The sequence below is a fragment of the Silurus meridionalis genome, chromosome 2 (genome assembly GCF_014805685.1).
Source record: "Silurus meridionalis isolate SWU-2019-XX chromosome 2, ASM1480568v1, whole genome shotgun sequence".
In the NCBI taxonomy this organism is placed as follows: Eukaryota; Metazoa; Chordata; class Actinopteri; order Siluriformes; family Siluridae; genus Silurus; species Silurus meridionalis.
Window position 1 is genome coordinate 33,773,069 of NC_060885.1, and position 15,534 is coordinate 33,788,602.

The 15,534-nt window shown below is 40.0% G+C and overlaps 2 protein-coding genes across 4 annotated transcripts; one reads left to right on the top strand and one right to left on the bottom strand.

The window, feature by feature from the left end:
• Positions 1–22: 22 nt before the first annotated feature.
• On the bottom strand, positions 23–9,294 carry eloal (elongin A, like). Of its 3 annotated transcripts, XM_046862355.1 has the most exons (12): positions 9,149–9,294; positions 8,211–8,267; positions 8,016–8,122; positions 7,238–7,916; positions 7,055–7,157; positions 6,019–6,180; positions 5,838–5,935; positions 5,261–5,441; positions 4,472–4,592; positions 4,168–4,274; positions 974–1,132; positions 23–345 (listed from the first exon to the last, which is right to left on the bottom strand). In XM_046862355.1, the coding sequence occupies exons 1-12, from the start codon at positions 9,257–9,259 to the stop codon at positions 179–181; spliced, it is 2,052 nt and encodes a 683-aa protein (XP_046718311.1). In that variant the 5' UTR covers positions 9,260–9,294; the 3' UTR covers positions 23–178. The 3 variants fall into 3 exon arrangements, 2 of the variants coding, with proteins under 2 accessions (XP_046718311.1, XP_046718319.1); XM_046862363.1 differs by lacking the exons at positions 23–345; positions 974–1,132 and adding an exon at positions 3,479–3,759 and having other exon boundaries at positions 9,149–9,289; XR_006927450.1 differs by lacking the exons at positions 23–345; positions 974–1,132 and having other exon boundaries at positions 4,472–4,614; positions 9,149–9,292.
• A 1,067-nt stretch (positions 9,295–10,361) lies between these two features.
• Positions 10,362–14,638, top strand: klhl31 (kelch-like family member 31). The gene is made up of 3 exons (XM_046863749.1): positions 10,362–10,533; positions 11,489–12,691; positions 12,781–14,638. Exons 2-3 carry the CDS (start codon positions 11,517–11,519, stop codon positions 13,511–13,513), a joined length of 1,908 nt encoding a protein of 635 aa, XP_046719705.1. The 5' UTR covers positions 10,362–10,533; positions 11,489–11,516; the 3' UTR covers positions 13,514–14,638.
• Positions 14,639–15,534: the final 896 nt, after the last annotated feature.

The following is a 15,534-nucleotide window of genomic DNA, read 5'->3' on the forward strand; positions in this document are numbered from 1 at the left end:
GTCACAGAATCTCCAGATCCTGAAACTAGCAAAATATTGCACAATGTTGTATGTTAAAGTAAAAATACATTTATTTTTGATTTTATTGCTGACTACAACCCCAGGAACAGCTGAAAAAGAAGCCAGGAAGACCAGCATACCCTTTTTATTAAACAAAACATCACAAAATAGAGCAAAATTAGTTGTATTCATGATGAATTTCTTTAACTAAGCAAATAAAGCTGGGGAAAAAAAGACTCAGAAGGCTCAGCACTAAGGTTTCGAGCTTCAGCCTCATGCCAGTAATTCTACCAGGTTCCACCGTAGTTTGGTGGTCTTCCTTGATCAATAGCAACAGATGCTCACCTGCAGAGGGGAGAAAGCGAGAGAGAGAGAGAGAGAGAGAGAGAGAGAAGAAAGATGTCTTTGTGTTTTGTTTGTATTTTATCTTATAGTTATGGAAGTAGAGCGAGTACTCCCCACCGTCAATCATGGCAAGTGGGCGGAGCTTAAACACTTTCTAATGTGTACCCCAAACTGTTCCTACAGGGCCACAATGTGAGGATTCTGCTTCAGCGAGTGGATTTTGAGCACATGTGTGAGTGGGTGTGTTTGTGTGTGGAAGTGGGAGAAGATCTGCTTCTGCTCCTCTGGCTCAGGCTCAGGCTCAGGCACAGGCTCAGGCTCAGGCTCAGGCACAGGCACAGGCTCAGGCGCCTGGCAACACTAAGTAATACTCAATTATTAACATTACTGCCCAAATGTAATACAGTCACTGAAAAGGTGTAATAAATCAAAATATTAGGTATAACAATAATAATAAAGAATAAAAGACCACACACATACACACACACACACACACACACACACACACAAACAACACCACCACCACCGCATCCTGACATACCGATTTGCATGATAACAGCATCTGTATTACTGTGTATGGGAGTGTGTGTGTGTGTGTGTGTGTGTGTGTGTGTGTGTGTGTAAAAACCTGAAAGCTCTCCCACTCCAGGCTTGGGCATCTGGTTGTGACTCACATGGCTCACTGTGAGGTTATCATATGAGCCACCTGATTGGCCATTGTTCTCCTGGAGCTGATGTATGTGTAGATATGCTGCAGCATGATTCACGTTTAGGAACTCATGGAAATCTGCACACAGACAGTACAGGCACAGTCATCTCAGTTACTCATCTCATTTAACTCACACACACACACTCATGGTTTCCATCCCAAACTTCTTTCCAACACTTCAGAGGAGTGCGGGTTGGGACACAGCCACAGCGGTTGGTAAATATTTATCGGACCAACAGCCAGAACCATTTCTGCTTGTGAAAAAATCTAATCTGCTAGTTCTGGGTGCACTTTTGTGTATTCTCACGTGCTGCTTTAGGGTACGGGGAGGATTCAGGAACGGATATTTATCCCAGACATGCTGTTTGTTTTGACACGATATTAATGACCGCATTATGTGGTTTGGGACGCAGCCATGAACTAATGTCTGAGTGATATAAAAAAAAAAAACAATGCAATATTCATGGAATCGAAATAAAAAATCGAAATAAAAATCGAAATCTACATTAAAATGAGCTCAGGTCTTTTCCCCTCTGCAAACAAATGTGGAGATGCAGTGGACTTTCATTGCATAACAGACTGAGAACAGGAACGTTCAAGCTGTTTGGAGTTTTAAAACCAGCAAAATGGTCACATGAAGGATTTTTTTTTTGGGGTTTTTTTGCTGAGTGTGCAGTTCAGTTCCGAACCATCGGTTTGACTATGAAATCAAATTAATTTAATGTGAGATATAAAAAAAATCAGCTTTCTCACATTCTTCTTTACTTTTACTTCTACTTTCTAGCTTATCTCTTTACTTTTCAATTTATCTGTCTAATCTGTCTTTTTGAACCACAAGTTTTTTTCTCAGCCTACAAGCAGTTTGTTTTGGGTTTTGTTTTCCTGAGAGAGGAAGTGAACCTTGCAGAAGTTGAGATCTCACAGCTCACTGAAGAAGAAGCAGCAGCAGCAGTCATGTCATTGCTCATCACTGGTTTCTTTTTATTCCTTATTTCTCTTTGTACATTTCCATCTACATGTACCTGCACGGGTGAGTCCTGCTTTTATATCTTCTTCAAACCTCAATAATATATTTTATATATATTTATATTAAAATCACTTTTATTCCAGAGAATATTTTAGTGCAGGTGAAATATTCAAGGCGCCCAGTGAGCAGAGCAGAAGGACAGGAGTTGACACTGAAGTGCACGGCCGAGTACGAGGAACAGCACTGTGGAAACATCTCGCTCTTTTGGTGCCTCTCGGAGACAAAAGGTCCATGTCAGCCGCTCAATGATCCTGAAAGATACTCGTTCCGTATCGATGAAACGAAAATCACTGGGGATGGTGGGTTCAGGCAACAAGATGCAGTCATTACGTTTACTCATCTGAGGCTCAATGACACCGGCTTTTATCAGTGCAAAGCCTCGTGTCAGCACAGCAAGGCCACAGCTATGGGACATCTCATCAACATCACGGTGACAGGTATGGGCCTTTGCTGTCGATAGCTACGTCTCTAACAGCTGTAGAAGAGCAAAAAGGTTGTAAAAGCATTTTCTGGTACAGGTGTATTCGTTCGGAAGAACATTTTGAAAGCATGTATGTGTATATCTACTTTAGATTAAAAAAAATAAAGAACTAGTTTAATGAATCTTGTGAATATAGGAATGCTGCTGAAAGACATTTTCTTCATAATAAAACCAAAATAAATAAGTTTTTTTGATAGGAAAGTAATAAGTCAGCTCTGTCTACTTCATTTAATTGTCTCCTTTGAATTATTGTGTATTTCCTAATGAAATAATTAGGTCATGATGGAACCAGTCATAATCGGAGCGACGGATGCAGTATGGACCCGTTTCTTCTGGTAATCAGCATCTTCACCATGTTACAGATCCATGATTACTTCTTCCTGGTTCCCCAAGTGCAATAAATATTAACCTTTGATAATACATACAGTGCACTTTCCTTTTTGTGCACCAATACTACTGGATTGTTATGGTCATTTTGCATTAAAACATATTGTAATGTTACAAAAACATTCAGGCAATTACTGTTTAAAGCTTTCCAGTTATGATGTCACAGTATCTCAGTGCTGCTCATGAGCTAAACTGGAAATCTGAAAAGTTTGCTAGGTTATGTTTTGTCCCTTTTCATGTTAAAAAGAGGTTAATTGCTGCCTCCTGGGTCTCATTTCTCATATTATTTGCCCAATTTTCAACACCTTTCATAAAACTCTTCAGTATGTCCGTCTCTCACACTGTTGCCTGGAAATCATTGCATGAACTACACAGGATTTACCAACACATCCACAGTGTCCCTTCTCCATCTCTCCATTTCCTTCCCCTTTTAATTACAAGAACGCAAGCAGGATTTATAAACCACTAGATGGAGACGAGACATTTACACACAGTTCTACAGGAGGTACTCAAGAGGACACACACGCACTTCCTTTGATTGAATTTATTCAGACAGTGCATTTCAATACATCACATCAGCAGTGTGTTCTAATGCAGAATGAAAGTGCATAATAGTCCTTTCATATAGAAAATATACTCGGACATTAAAAGAAAAAGCAGTATATCTCTGAAACCATGAAAAAAAAAAGAAGTTGTATTGGGATTATTACGATTTATGCGTAATCCATAATTCCATCACCACCGTCCTTCATCTACGTGCAAACTGCTTTTTAAAGGCTTTCAGAGACTTGGCCATCATTGGTGCAACTCCTGGAAAATAAATAAAAAAAAAAAAAAAAGGAGGATTCAGTCAATCGAAATTACCCATGTGACGAACTCTTTCACCATGGAAGACATTTAGAAACACACTGAAACAGTTTGAGCAAGATGCCTGCAAAGAAAACTAGCAACGTTCTGTAAACTAGCAACCCAGTCACACTGACTCAACATCTCGGATCTTTCTGAACTTCACCGTGACTGCTCTTTACATCCCACTTCTGTCTGTTGGGTTTCTTTTGCCCCCAAGATAATTATATAACCGTAAACATATCAAGATAAACACTTGTGAATTATATGCAGCCTAAAAGAAAAGCTTCCAGCTCTTTCCAGCCTCTTACATCAGAAACTCACTGGACGGTCAGAGTTCATAAAACAAGGACACACAGACGCCTTACTTACGTCTGATCCGTCGTGGCTCTTGGGGCTGGCTGGCTCCTGATCCTGTGTTAAAAGGTTTAGGAGGCTCACTGAGGCTTGGTCGACTTCTGCTCTCACTAATTCTTCCACTGAACACAAAGTCAGAGCCCCAAATATTAGATTAGATTAGATTATTTGCATTTGATCAGATAGAAAAACAATAGACAGCTCTTTATTTTAATTTCTCACTTGTAGGATGATAATCTGAGAAGTCAGAAATATCTAACTATTATTTCTGATTAAGCTCGTGTCAGTGTGTCAGTGTGAGGATCTGGTCAGAACTGACCTGACTTTATCTGTGGTTTGAGAAAGGACGGTGTTTGCTGTGCCGTGGAGTTCCTGCTGGATGCGGATGTTTCTAGGTGGTTTGGCAGCTGAATGGATAAACGCCATCTTCACCTGTCTTCCTGAGGGGGGAAAACAGAACAGCTGGGAAAACCAGCGAAATCCAAGAGATGACATGAAAAAAAAAATTGAAAATCAACTGAGTGTTTACAAAAAAAATTAACTTGGAAATAAAAAAAAAAGGGCCATAGAGTTAAAACCATATTCATCCACAATGACTTTTGTTGACAAACACATTTCATTAACAACCGTGTAAATAAATAAATAAATAAATAAATAAAACCTTTCCTTTAAAACACAAAGTACCACCTGCTGTTAAAACCGAGATCAACAAATGGCCTTTAACAGTCCCACCTCAGGCCAAAACCGAAAGGTCATCTGATTGTGAGGCTTCTACTAACGTCACATGGCTGAAGTCTGAACGAGTGACACATACCACACATTCTGGATTAGATAAGTGAGTGCACGAGGTTCCTGGACTGAAACACCAACATCCATTGACCTCCCGATCAATCACGAACCATAGTTTCACTATTCATAAACTATTTATAGTCCAAACTAACGCCATCAGCAGCCCATTTATGAGCTTTTCAGTTTATTCATCAGGACACTAATGATCTCACCACTGGACACCGTTAAGGTACAGTGACGCATTTTCTGAACGTTCCCAAATGCCCAAGTCACGTCAAATTGTTAATTATTTTCAAGGTTCAATCCACACAATAGTTACCTTTGGGCTTTCCAGAGTGAGCAGACACAATGCTCTTGGTGAGAGCTTTGAATTTGCGTTCTCGTTCTTCAAACAGTCGGAGGTACATCTCTCTCCAGGACTCGTACTCCTCCAGCTGAGCGTTCCTGAAGTCTTTGATGCAGTGCTTCTCCCACAGGTGATCAGTCACTCCGATGTACACCTGAAGGGCAAGCGGTTAAAAAAAATAAATAAATAAATAATAATAATAATAATAATAATAATAAACATTTTCTTTATTATTTTTATAAAAAATAAAAAAACTCAAATGCTAGTTGTCGTCTTTTATTTAAAAGAAAAAAAAAAAAAAAAAAAAAAAAAAACCACCATGTGTTATCTATTATCCCTGTCCAGATTTCTGCTCTAAATTTGAGGAATCTTTTTTTTTTTTTTCCCCTCCCAACTAAAACAATATAATTATAAAAAGACCTGTATGATGTCACAATTTATATTCATATTTTCCTAATTATGTTTATTTTCAAATATTACAGCCTCTGAAATCTCAACAGAACAGGGTCACGACGCCTTGCATAAATAATCACGTATTTTAACCTCTTACAGGATTGCATTCTTCAATCCGCAGCAGCTGCTCCGGCGTACACCGTTCCAGCACTGGCTCCAAAATTTCAAACGGCACGCCTCCGATTTCATAAATAGCTAAAAAAAAAAAAAGAGAAGAAAACGTTCATCCGCCAGTCGTCCCTCATCAAATACCCAAGACGTCCATCCGCATCGCTCACAGTCAATGTTGTTCTGCAGTGTCCGGATGCACTGCTGGTACAAGGTCATCATGGTGGGGAGGAACACGACCTTAGTCCCAGAGTACACCTGCATCTTCTTGTTCAGCCTCTGACCAGTGAACACTGGGGCTTCCTCACAGTCCTCAGCAGCCTTTTCATCGACTGGTGCGATACAAACATACAGTCACAGCTACTTTAATATTCAAAACAATCAGATCAACTGCATTACAGTGCTGACTTTACACTAGATAGTTTAGAAAAATAAAAAAAAGTCAGTGAGCAGCAGGTTGAGCAGATATGATCGCAGATAATCACTCTACGCAGTGGTGGTGAGCAACATACATCTCAGAACATACAGCAAACCATGATGTTGAGAACACATCAGCAGAGGACCACATTCAGTTCCACTCCTCCAGCCGAGAGCTACAGTGGGGCAGAGACTCACCAAAACCAAATGGGTAAAGATTCAAAAATACCATGCGACATTTAAGGAAGAGGAACAACCAGGTGTGATTCACAAGATCTTCATCAAAGATTATCCACTAGCTGTGGGTCATCCTGCTTATACACTGGTCACTTAACAGCATTGAGGATTTAAAGCTTTCCACAATGTTTTGAGGTGCAAAAGTGACAATGCATTAAAAAAATTATATTAATGGAAAAAATTCATTAGTTATATTTATATACAATTCTTTTTTACATTTTTTCAGTTCCTCAAATCGTCATCTTGTGCCTTTATAAAACTTGCCATATTAAGCAGAACCCTCCATTGAGAAAGGTCACTGGAGAATGTTTACATTCACTGTCCCACTTTATATCCTACGATTGTTATTGAGGCAGAACGATCATCAGCCAATCAGGTCAAGTTTTCAGACAAACCACGATATAATGAATTTTAAAGCTATTAACACAGAGTGTGTGAGTCATGCAGAATTAATTATTTTAATCTCAGTCTGGACATTTTACAAAAAAAAAACCAAAAATCACTGTAGACTTTTCTGTGTAATGTAAATGGATGAACAATGAAACCACAAACCTTTTTTTTCTGTAAAGTACTGATACTGAGACGCATCCTCACACTCTGGAGAAATCGGGGGTAACGGCACATTGAGCAGGTCCATCACGCATCTCTTCGGGGCCTAAGAATCAATACGCATCCAATCAGAAATCTGAAAAACAGCCATAGATTACAAATCGTAAGCAATTGCTCTGTATATACCGCTCTGATCGGGGCTTCGGGAATGGATGTTCCTGGCTTTGTGTCATGCGTTTTGACCTCCGGTCTTTGGTCAAGCTTGACGCGTTTCATGTTTTTACTTTCACACGATTTTCTCTTCCGTTTCAGAGCCTCAAGATCATAACTCAAGCATTCCTCAAAAGACATGGACGGCATTCCAGAGTCATCGATCTCCAAGTCCTTTTCCATGTCATTGTCTTTTTCTTTTCTTTTCTTTTGGTTCTTTGCTCTTTTTTCCTCACTCTGATGGCTTTTGTTTTTGCCCTTCATTGACACTTTAGGCCTGTATTTATTGGTTACGTCGGAAACTTTACACTTGGCGTCGTCCTTTCGCTCGGCGTGAGAGTTGCTGCTCGATTTCTCCTTTGGCTGGAATGTTTTTCCATCAGGGATTGAAATCTGCGACACGAGACACACCTCGGAGTCGTTCTTTACGCCGTCTTCCTTGGCGTTATTTACGCAGTCATTCGATTTGCCTGTGATCGGCTTTACTTTACGTTTCCCGTCAACACTCCTGGACTGTTTGTGTTCAGGGTTTTCGTTCTCAAGTTTCCTTTCAGAACAAACTGCATTCTGAGAAGTCGGACATTTTTCTTGGTCCGTTTGTTCATTTTGGGTCTTAGACGGTTCCTTTGGGGTGCTGGGATGATTCTGTGCAGTGCTTAAATAACAAGCAGAAACATTCATTTATACCAAAACAACTGTAAAAATTGCATTTTTTCATATTAAAGGACCCAAAAGGTATTTTTCCGTCCAATACCTTGGATTCTGAACCAGTTTTTTCCATCGGTGCACTAACGATTTGGCGACTTCACCTGCATCATCGTGTTTGCGAAAGGAGTTCACCACTTTACCAATTCCAGTTTCCTAATAAAAGAGGAAATATATTTAACCAGTCCTTAAAATTAGCAATGCATTTATTAGGAAGGAAAAAAAAAAGATTGTAATTTCTTACAGCAAGAATTTCAAGGGTTATGTCTAGTTCTTGAAGCTTCTTCAAGGTTTTCACAAGCTGCAGTTAAAAAAAAAAAAAAACATCAATAAAACATTAAACAAATCAGGATATAATTAAAATTAAAGTATCGACGTTCCTGCAGGCAAAAGATTTGTTTGATTAGACATTACATTTTGTTAAACTCTAAGTAAAGAGTTGCACAGAACTTTTTTTTTTTTTCCTAAATGCAGGAATCCAACGCACTCCATTTAAGGAGCGTTGCCAGGTCAGTCCTGACACTTCAACAGAAAGCCACATTGTGCTGATAAAGCAGTCACTATGTTTGGCAAAACCCACCCATGCACACATGCTACTCCACTGTCAAATGGCTATAATTGGGTGATGCCATTACACCCCACTGACACGGCTGTGCAGGAGAGAAAACACACAGCCACCATGCATGTGCATGCAATAAAACTATTAGGTGACAAAGATGTCAAGACTGAAGAGGGGCAAATTGTGAAATTAATAAAAAACCAGCAAAGAAATCAGCCGCTTCATCATACGGTCCTTCAGGACAACTGCTTTCTAATGCTGTTCTTTAGATTGACAGCTGGACAGGCGGAGAGACAACTGCTGCAGTATTTTTAGGCCAGGACACCATTACCCCAAGCACCCCCCCTGCCCTCAGTCAGTGGGGCAAAAAGGCTGTCCACCTGTATGAGGACACACACACACACACACACACACACACACACACACCCAATGTGGATGAACCTTTAAGAAAGCAAAGAAAATTATCATCCTTTACCTTTTCACTCATACATCCCTAATCCCACCCACCCACACACACTGAGAGTGTTTGCATGCCCCAAACTAAACTAGTTTTCCCTGTTGTTTTTGGAGAGCCACGTTCTCCCACTGGTTTTTCCCTCTTGGTGGTGCGAGCAGAACAATACCGTGTGTCCTTCAGTGCTTTCTTTCAGCTGAAGTTTCAGCTCCAGCACTTTGTTCACGTCTGCCGGTGCCATGCCGAGCGACAGGCGCACAGGAGAGCGGAAAAGCCGCATCCGCCCGCAGCCGGCATTTTATACAGGCGGAGATCAGGAGCATAAAGTCGGAGCCGGTTTTATTACTACGGTTTTTATTTCTCCAACATAAAACAATTGTGGAGTGTGTTTATAACGTCTTACTGACTGTATTGGCGGTACATGATTCCAAAAGGACAGGCGGTAGATTTTTTATTTATATAATACAAGTCATAAAATTTGAATTAATCCTGTATATATGGACGACCTTGCATGTGCGCATGCGCAGGAAACTCAGCTAAAGCACAATTAGTCACAAAACAGCTTAAGTGTCTGTCTAATAATAAATAATAAAAAAATAGGTTTTAAATGAAAAATGTTCCTTTTGTAAAGTACAAATTATATATTATCTACAATAAGTGTGGTCAGGTAACATTGGTATAAAGATTGCAGCATTTTTTCTTATGTAAAAACTTATTTTAAAGTATTTATTTCAGATCTACACTTCTGATAAATAAAAATTAAATTCTTAATTTATAAAAGTGATCTGAGGTTAATTTTTTTCAAGAACAATGGATCTTACTCTAGGCCTACCAAATTGCGAAGATCATATTTAACCGCACGTAGACGTATTTCTTATAAACACTGCTGTAATAAATGTAGAGTTCGGGTATTTCTAGATATGGAATAAATCCAGATTCTGTAAATGTGTGCACACTGCTAGTACACACAGGCTTCATATGCTATGCACTAATGCCAAGCAAATGAAGTGTGTAGGCTGAAAGGTTCACCGTATTCCTTCCCTTATTTAACCCTAACGTATAATAGTATAGTTGAAACACAAACGATGTATAAACACTGATAACATCAACACTGCAAATCATACTGTTCATTATTCTCAGTTATTCAATGTTTGTCTGAACTTTTAAATTCAGTTAGCTAGTGAATGTTTTATTATTTCCCAAACATTATATATACTTATGTTGTTGACTATAGAAAAAAAGCTTTATCAAGATTTTCAAGTGTTTTCCTAAGAACGTGGTAGTGTGTACAACACCATACCACACACAATGAATGAGCTGGAAGAGGGGATGTGGGTATTAAGGGTAATAGAGAGGAGCCTTGTTGCTCAATCACCTCTTCTCTGTCAGTAGTGAGAGGAGGGGTTCATCTCAGACCTCCTGACCACCACTACAGCGTGTCTCTCTCTCACTCTTTCATTCTGTGTGTGTGTGTGTTTGTGTGTCTCTTCTCCTGCACACCAACGTGGACTTGTGAGTCCTTCCCTCACCGGCACCCATTACATCTCAGCAAAGGTAAGATGGAAGTGTCTTTCTTCATTTATACCTGCTCATAATGCTCTAAAGAGATGCAGATATCCGTATGATCACCGGTATTCTACTCTTTTTGTGTCATATTCAAGTGTATGTCTGGGGGGGCTGATAAACTCAGAGGTTTTTATTAATTTGTGATTAAACAGAATGAGGTTGAGGTTAAATTAAAAACAATGTCCTTTCTTGTTTTTAGAGAAACTGTCACCGTTTATTTTGTGCATGCTGGCACACAGTCTCACGGATGGCAGAGTAACTTCATGTAAAACAAAATATCTGTTTTATATTGAGTATTTGTTATTTATTGGTGTATGTATTTTGCAGTCATTTAACATTTATTAGATTTGTAGATGTGCGTAAACAGGTATAGTGTGAGCATGAGGTTGTAGGCCGTGACACAAAGCCTATAAAAGGACCTTTAGGGTAAACGATCCAGAGCTGCTGCTGCTATTCCTGGACTCGCTAGTGATAAACTGTGACAGATGCACAGACAGGCATGTTGATGCACAATATCTTGTGATAGCAGCTCTTAAAAAAGTATGTTCAACTTTTATTTTTTGCTCAAAAATGTAAAACGAATGGTATTCTTAGATATCATGTTTTATAAAGGTAATAAAGTTAAATGTGCAATGTAAGTATTTCAGGTTAAAAAAATCATTTTTATTTAAACCATGCTGTTCTTTAAAGTCTTTTCGTTGTCTCTGAGAACGTTTTATACCGCCACTGTTTATCTGGGATGCTACATAAGGTGTTCCTTTCATTAGCTTTACCCTTTTATCTTTAATCATTTAAAGGTACATGTTTACCAGTTTATAAATACACGCTAAAGATATAAATAATTAAGCTGTTACAATGGCAGAAATAAAAAGTATTTCTTAGAGAGAAATTATGTCATCAAAGATCATCATAAATATCAAATATCTTTATTTACTCATTAAAGGTCTGGGCTGTGACCCTCTGCTACAGTCATGGCACCCAAAAAGAACAAGGCCGCTAAAAAGAACAAAGCAGACATCAATGAGATGACAATCATGGTGGAAGACAGTCCAGTCAATAAAATCAATGGGCTCAACACCCTCCTGGAAGGTGGCAATGGCTTTAACTGCATCTCAACAGAGGTCAATGACCCAGTCTATGCCCCTAACCTGTTGGAGGGCCTTAGCAACATGAGACAAGACAGCTTCCTGTGTGATCTGACCATATCAACCAAGTCCAAGTCGTTTGATGTGCACAAAGTCGTGATGGCGTCTTGTAGCGAGCACATCCATAACATTCTCAAGAAGGATCCGTCCCTTCAAAAGATCGACCTCAATGAGCTCTCCCCAGTTGGTTTGGCCACGGCGATCACATATGCCTACTCCGGAAAACTGACCTTGTCACTCTACACCATTGGCAGCACAATTTCAGCAGCCATGCTGTTGCAGATTCACACCCTGGTCAAGATGTGCAGCGACTTCCTAATGCAGGAGATCAGCGTCGAAAACTGTATGTATGTAGTCAACATCGCCGATACATACCACCTGAAAGAAACCAAGGAGGCAGCCCAGAAGTTCATGCGTGAGAATTTTATCGAGTTCTCAGAGATGGAACAATTCCTGAAGCTCACCTATGAGCAGATCAGCGACTTCTTGACAGATGACTCCTTGCAGCTGCCGTCTGAGCTCACAGCCTTTCAAATTGCCATCAAGTGGCTGGACTTCGACGAGAAGAGACTGAAGTACGCGCCCGACCTGTTGACGCACATTCGCTTTGGCACCATAACACCTCAGGATCTGGTCAGCTATGTGCAGACGGTTCCAAGGATGATGCAAGACCCAGAGTGTCACCGTCTCCTGGTGGACGCCATGAATTACCACTTGCTGCCATACCAACAAAACATCCTGCAGTCTAGAAGAACCAAGGTCCGTGGTGGACAAAAAGTGCTGCTTACTGTGGGTGGACGACCTGCCTTGACTGAAAAGTCCCTCAGCAGGGACATTCTCTACATGGATGAGGACAACATTTGGAACAGGCTGACTGAGATGCCTGCAAAGAGCTTTAATCAGTGTGTCGCTGTTCTGGATGGCTTCCTCTACGTAGCTGGTGGTGAAGACCAGAATGATGCTAGGAACCAAGCAAAACATGCTGTCAGCAATTTCTGCAGGTAGATATGTTTTTCCTGTTGTGTTCCTGCTGCTTTTCAGAAATGTCATGATCGCTGAGCACATGCATGTTTTTTTTTCCCCCACACAGATATGATCCTCGATTCAACACATGGATCCATCTGGCTAGCATGATTCAAAAGCGTACACATTTCAGCATCAACACATTTAATGGTCTCCTGTTTGCTGTTGGTGGACGTAACTCTGATGGCTGCCAGGCTTCTGTCGAGTGCTATGTCCCGTCTTCTAACCAGTGGCAACTGAAAGCCCCAATGGAGGTCCCAAGATGCTGTCATGCTAGCACAGTCATTGATGGCAAAATCTTGGTAACTGGAGGTTACATCAATAATGCTTATTCCAGGGCTGTTTGTTCCTACGACCCATCAACAGATAGTTGGCAGGATAAAAACAGCCTGAGCACTCCAAGAGGCTGGCACTGTTCCACCACTGTTGGTGATCGGGCTTATGTTCTTGGTGGTAGCCAGCTTGGAGGGCGTGGGGAGAGGGTTGATGTCTTGCCAGTTGAATGTTTCAACCCTCATTCAGGCCAGTGGAGCTACGTTGCCCCTTTGCACACAGGAGTGAGCACAGCAGGCGTGGCCACACTGAATAGTAAAATTTACCTCCTGGGTGGATGGAACGAGGTGGAGAAGAAGTACAAGAAATGCATTCAGGTATTCAACCCCGACCTCAATGAATGGACTGAGGACGATGAGCTGCCTGAGGCTACAGTAGGCATCTCATGCTGTGTTCTTACCGTCCCCACCCGTAAAACACGCGAGTCCAGGGCCAGCTCAGTATCGTCTGCTCCGGTCAGTATATAGGAGAGAGGATAGGGGAACATAGCTAAACTGATAATGCATAATATATTTGAAGCTTTTCCTCACAACTGTGAAATACGTCTCACACTCAGGCCCAGCATACACATTTATAGTAATAAAATTATTAAAAAACATAACATTTATCATTTCTTACAAAAACTGATCATTAAAATTTTATATTAGCTTTTAATTTTAGTAAGCGAGCATAAAAGAAAGCCATTTTGATGATTTTACAACGTCAAAGAACATGTTATTCAATGATTTCTTTTCAATTTGAAGCGAATGTGAAACCTTGGTTTAATGTGCTGAATTTTTGGATGAATTAGGTTGATATACAATTAAGTTTTCTTTAAGATTTTGGTTTTACGGTGAAAAAAACAAGATATCTAGTCGTTAATTCGCTCAACAATCGCATTTTGAAACGGGGCCAAGGCTTATAACGATTTCATCAGCCCTTTTGCAATAACCTTTGAGGTTAGACCATAGAATGGCGGTACATCAGGAAGTATGTGGATCGCGATCCGAAGTCAGAACAGTATGATATTTATGTACCGAGTTCCAGTAAAGCCAATTACAGATAATTATCTGAAAGCGAAAATTATTCTTTCTTAATTATGATTTACTATTAAATAAATACAGCTCTGTGTGAGGCCATAAGCTAATCATATTATATGTTAAATACGTAAAGGTGGTAAAAACTGACCTTTTTAACGTCGCTAGTCCTGACCTGCCCGGAGTAGGTGTTATAGTGTGAAGCAGTTTACTTCATCCATCCGACACTTAAAATATTAAAATAATCACCTGCAGAAGAAGCGTTGGAAAAGTCCATGTGGAAGTTGAAAAGGCTCAACAGGGATGGTGTGTTTTGTGAAATTGATTTTAAGCGGTTAATGGAATCGAAGCTACGTGCCTGAGCTGATTACCCAGAGTTCTGATTATTCCTACCAGCAGCTCATGTTCTAAAATATCCGTCGGTTCTTGGAAACTGAACAATGTGACAAACTTCACAACAACGTCATTGTGTTTTTAAAATGTGACTGATTTGAGAAGAGAAACGTTTGTATTTATGCTGATTCATTGTACATGCACCAAGTTCTGCGTATTTATTAAAGGTTCCTATAAAATCCCGCTGATGTCTTCCTGTCTTTCTTTTTTGCAGTAGTTTCAATTCCCTGATTAAAAAATATCACACACAGACCCAAATGCAAATCATCTCTGGCTTTTTACAGTAATGCAGCTAACTTTGATTTTTTTAGTCAAAATCAATCAAACCAAAGGCATTCCCAAATGTTGCCAAACATAAGCTCCTGGAAAGTTGTAGAAGGTCAAACCGGTTCTTTGCCTGGTTTTGGCAGCTAATCAGAACAAGCTTTTTTTTCAAAAAGTCAAATAAACATCTTCTGCAGGATATGCCATTTGAAGCCATGATATTATGAATTAAAGCGTGATGTGCAAAATGACAGTTCTGATTGTCAAAATGAAGAAATGATATGATCTGAATTTCTGAAAAAATATATAAATTGGAAACCGATGAAGGAATCTAAAACACCTCGGACAGGTGACATGAGTAACACCCATGACCTCAATACATTGGCAACCTGCCAGGTATATTTGGAGGTCGATGAACTGGATTCTAAATTACTCTGCTCATCGTTTTGTTAATTAAAACAACACAACAGAAAGAAGTCTTATGAAAAACTTTCGATTTTGCAGATGAATTTGGGGGAAAACTTTATTAATTGGGTGGTTAATTGTTAATTTGGGGGAAGAACAATAAGAAGATGATGATGATGATGGAGAAGAAGAAGAAGGGCACTTTGCTGAGTGCACATTGGTATGTTGTTGGTTTTAGATTAATCCCCTGGCCAAACAATGGACTGGATGTCAGGGTCAGAGTGAAGAAGAGAATGTGTGAAGGAGCCCTTGGTGGTGTCCCAAACCGCTGTTCAGAAACTTTTGAATCAGAATGTCCAAGTACAATGTACAACAGAGATAACGCAGTGAGTTACTAGGACACAATGTGC

Coding starts and splice junctions, on each gene's coding strand:
- klhl31 (XM_046863749.1), top strand. CDS start 11,517: ATGGCACCCAAAAAGAACAAGGCCGCTAAAAAGAACAAAGCAGACATC. Junction 12,692..12,780: donor GCTGTCAGCAATTTCTGCAG/GTAGATATGTTT, acceptor TCCCCCACACAG/ATATGATCCTCGATTCAACA.
- eloal (XM_046862355.1), bottom strand. CDS start 9,259: ATGCGGCTTTTCCGCTCTCCTGTGCGCCTGTCGCTCGGCATGGCACCG. Junction 8,123..8,210: donor TAACCCTTGAAATTCTTGCT/GTAAGAAATTAC, acceptor CTCTTTTATTAG/GAAACTGGAATTGGTAAAGT. Junction 7,917..8,015: donor AAACTGGTTCAGAATCCAAG/GTATTGGACGGA, acceptor TTGTTATTTAAG/CACTGCACAGAATCATCCCA.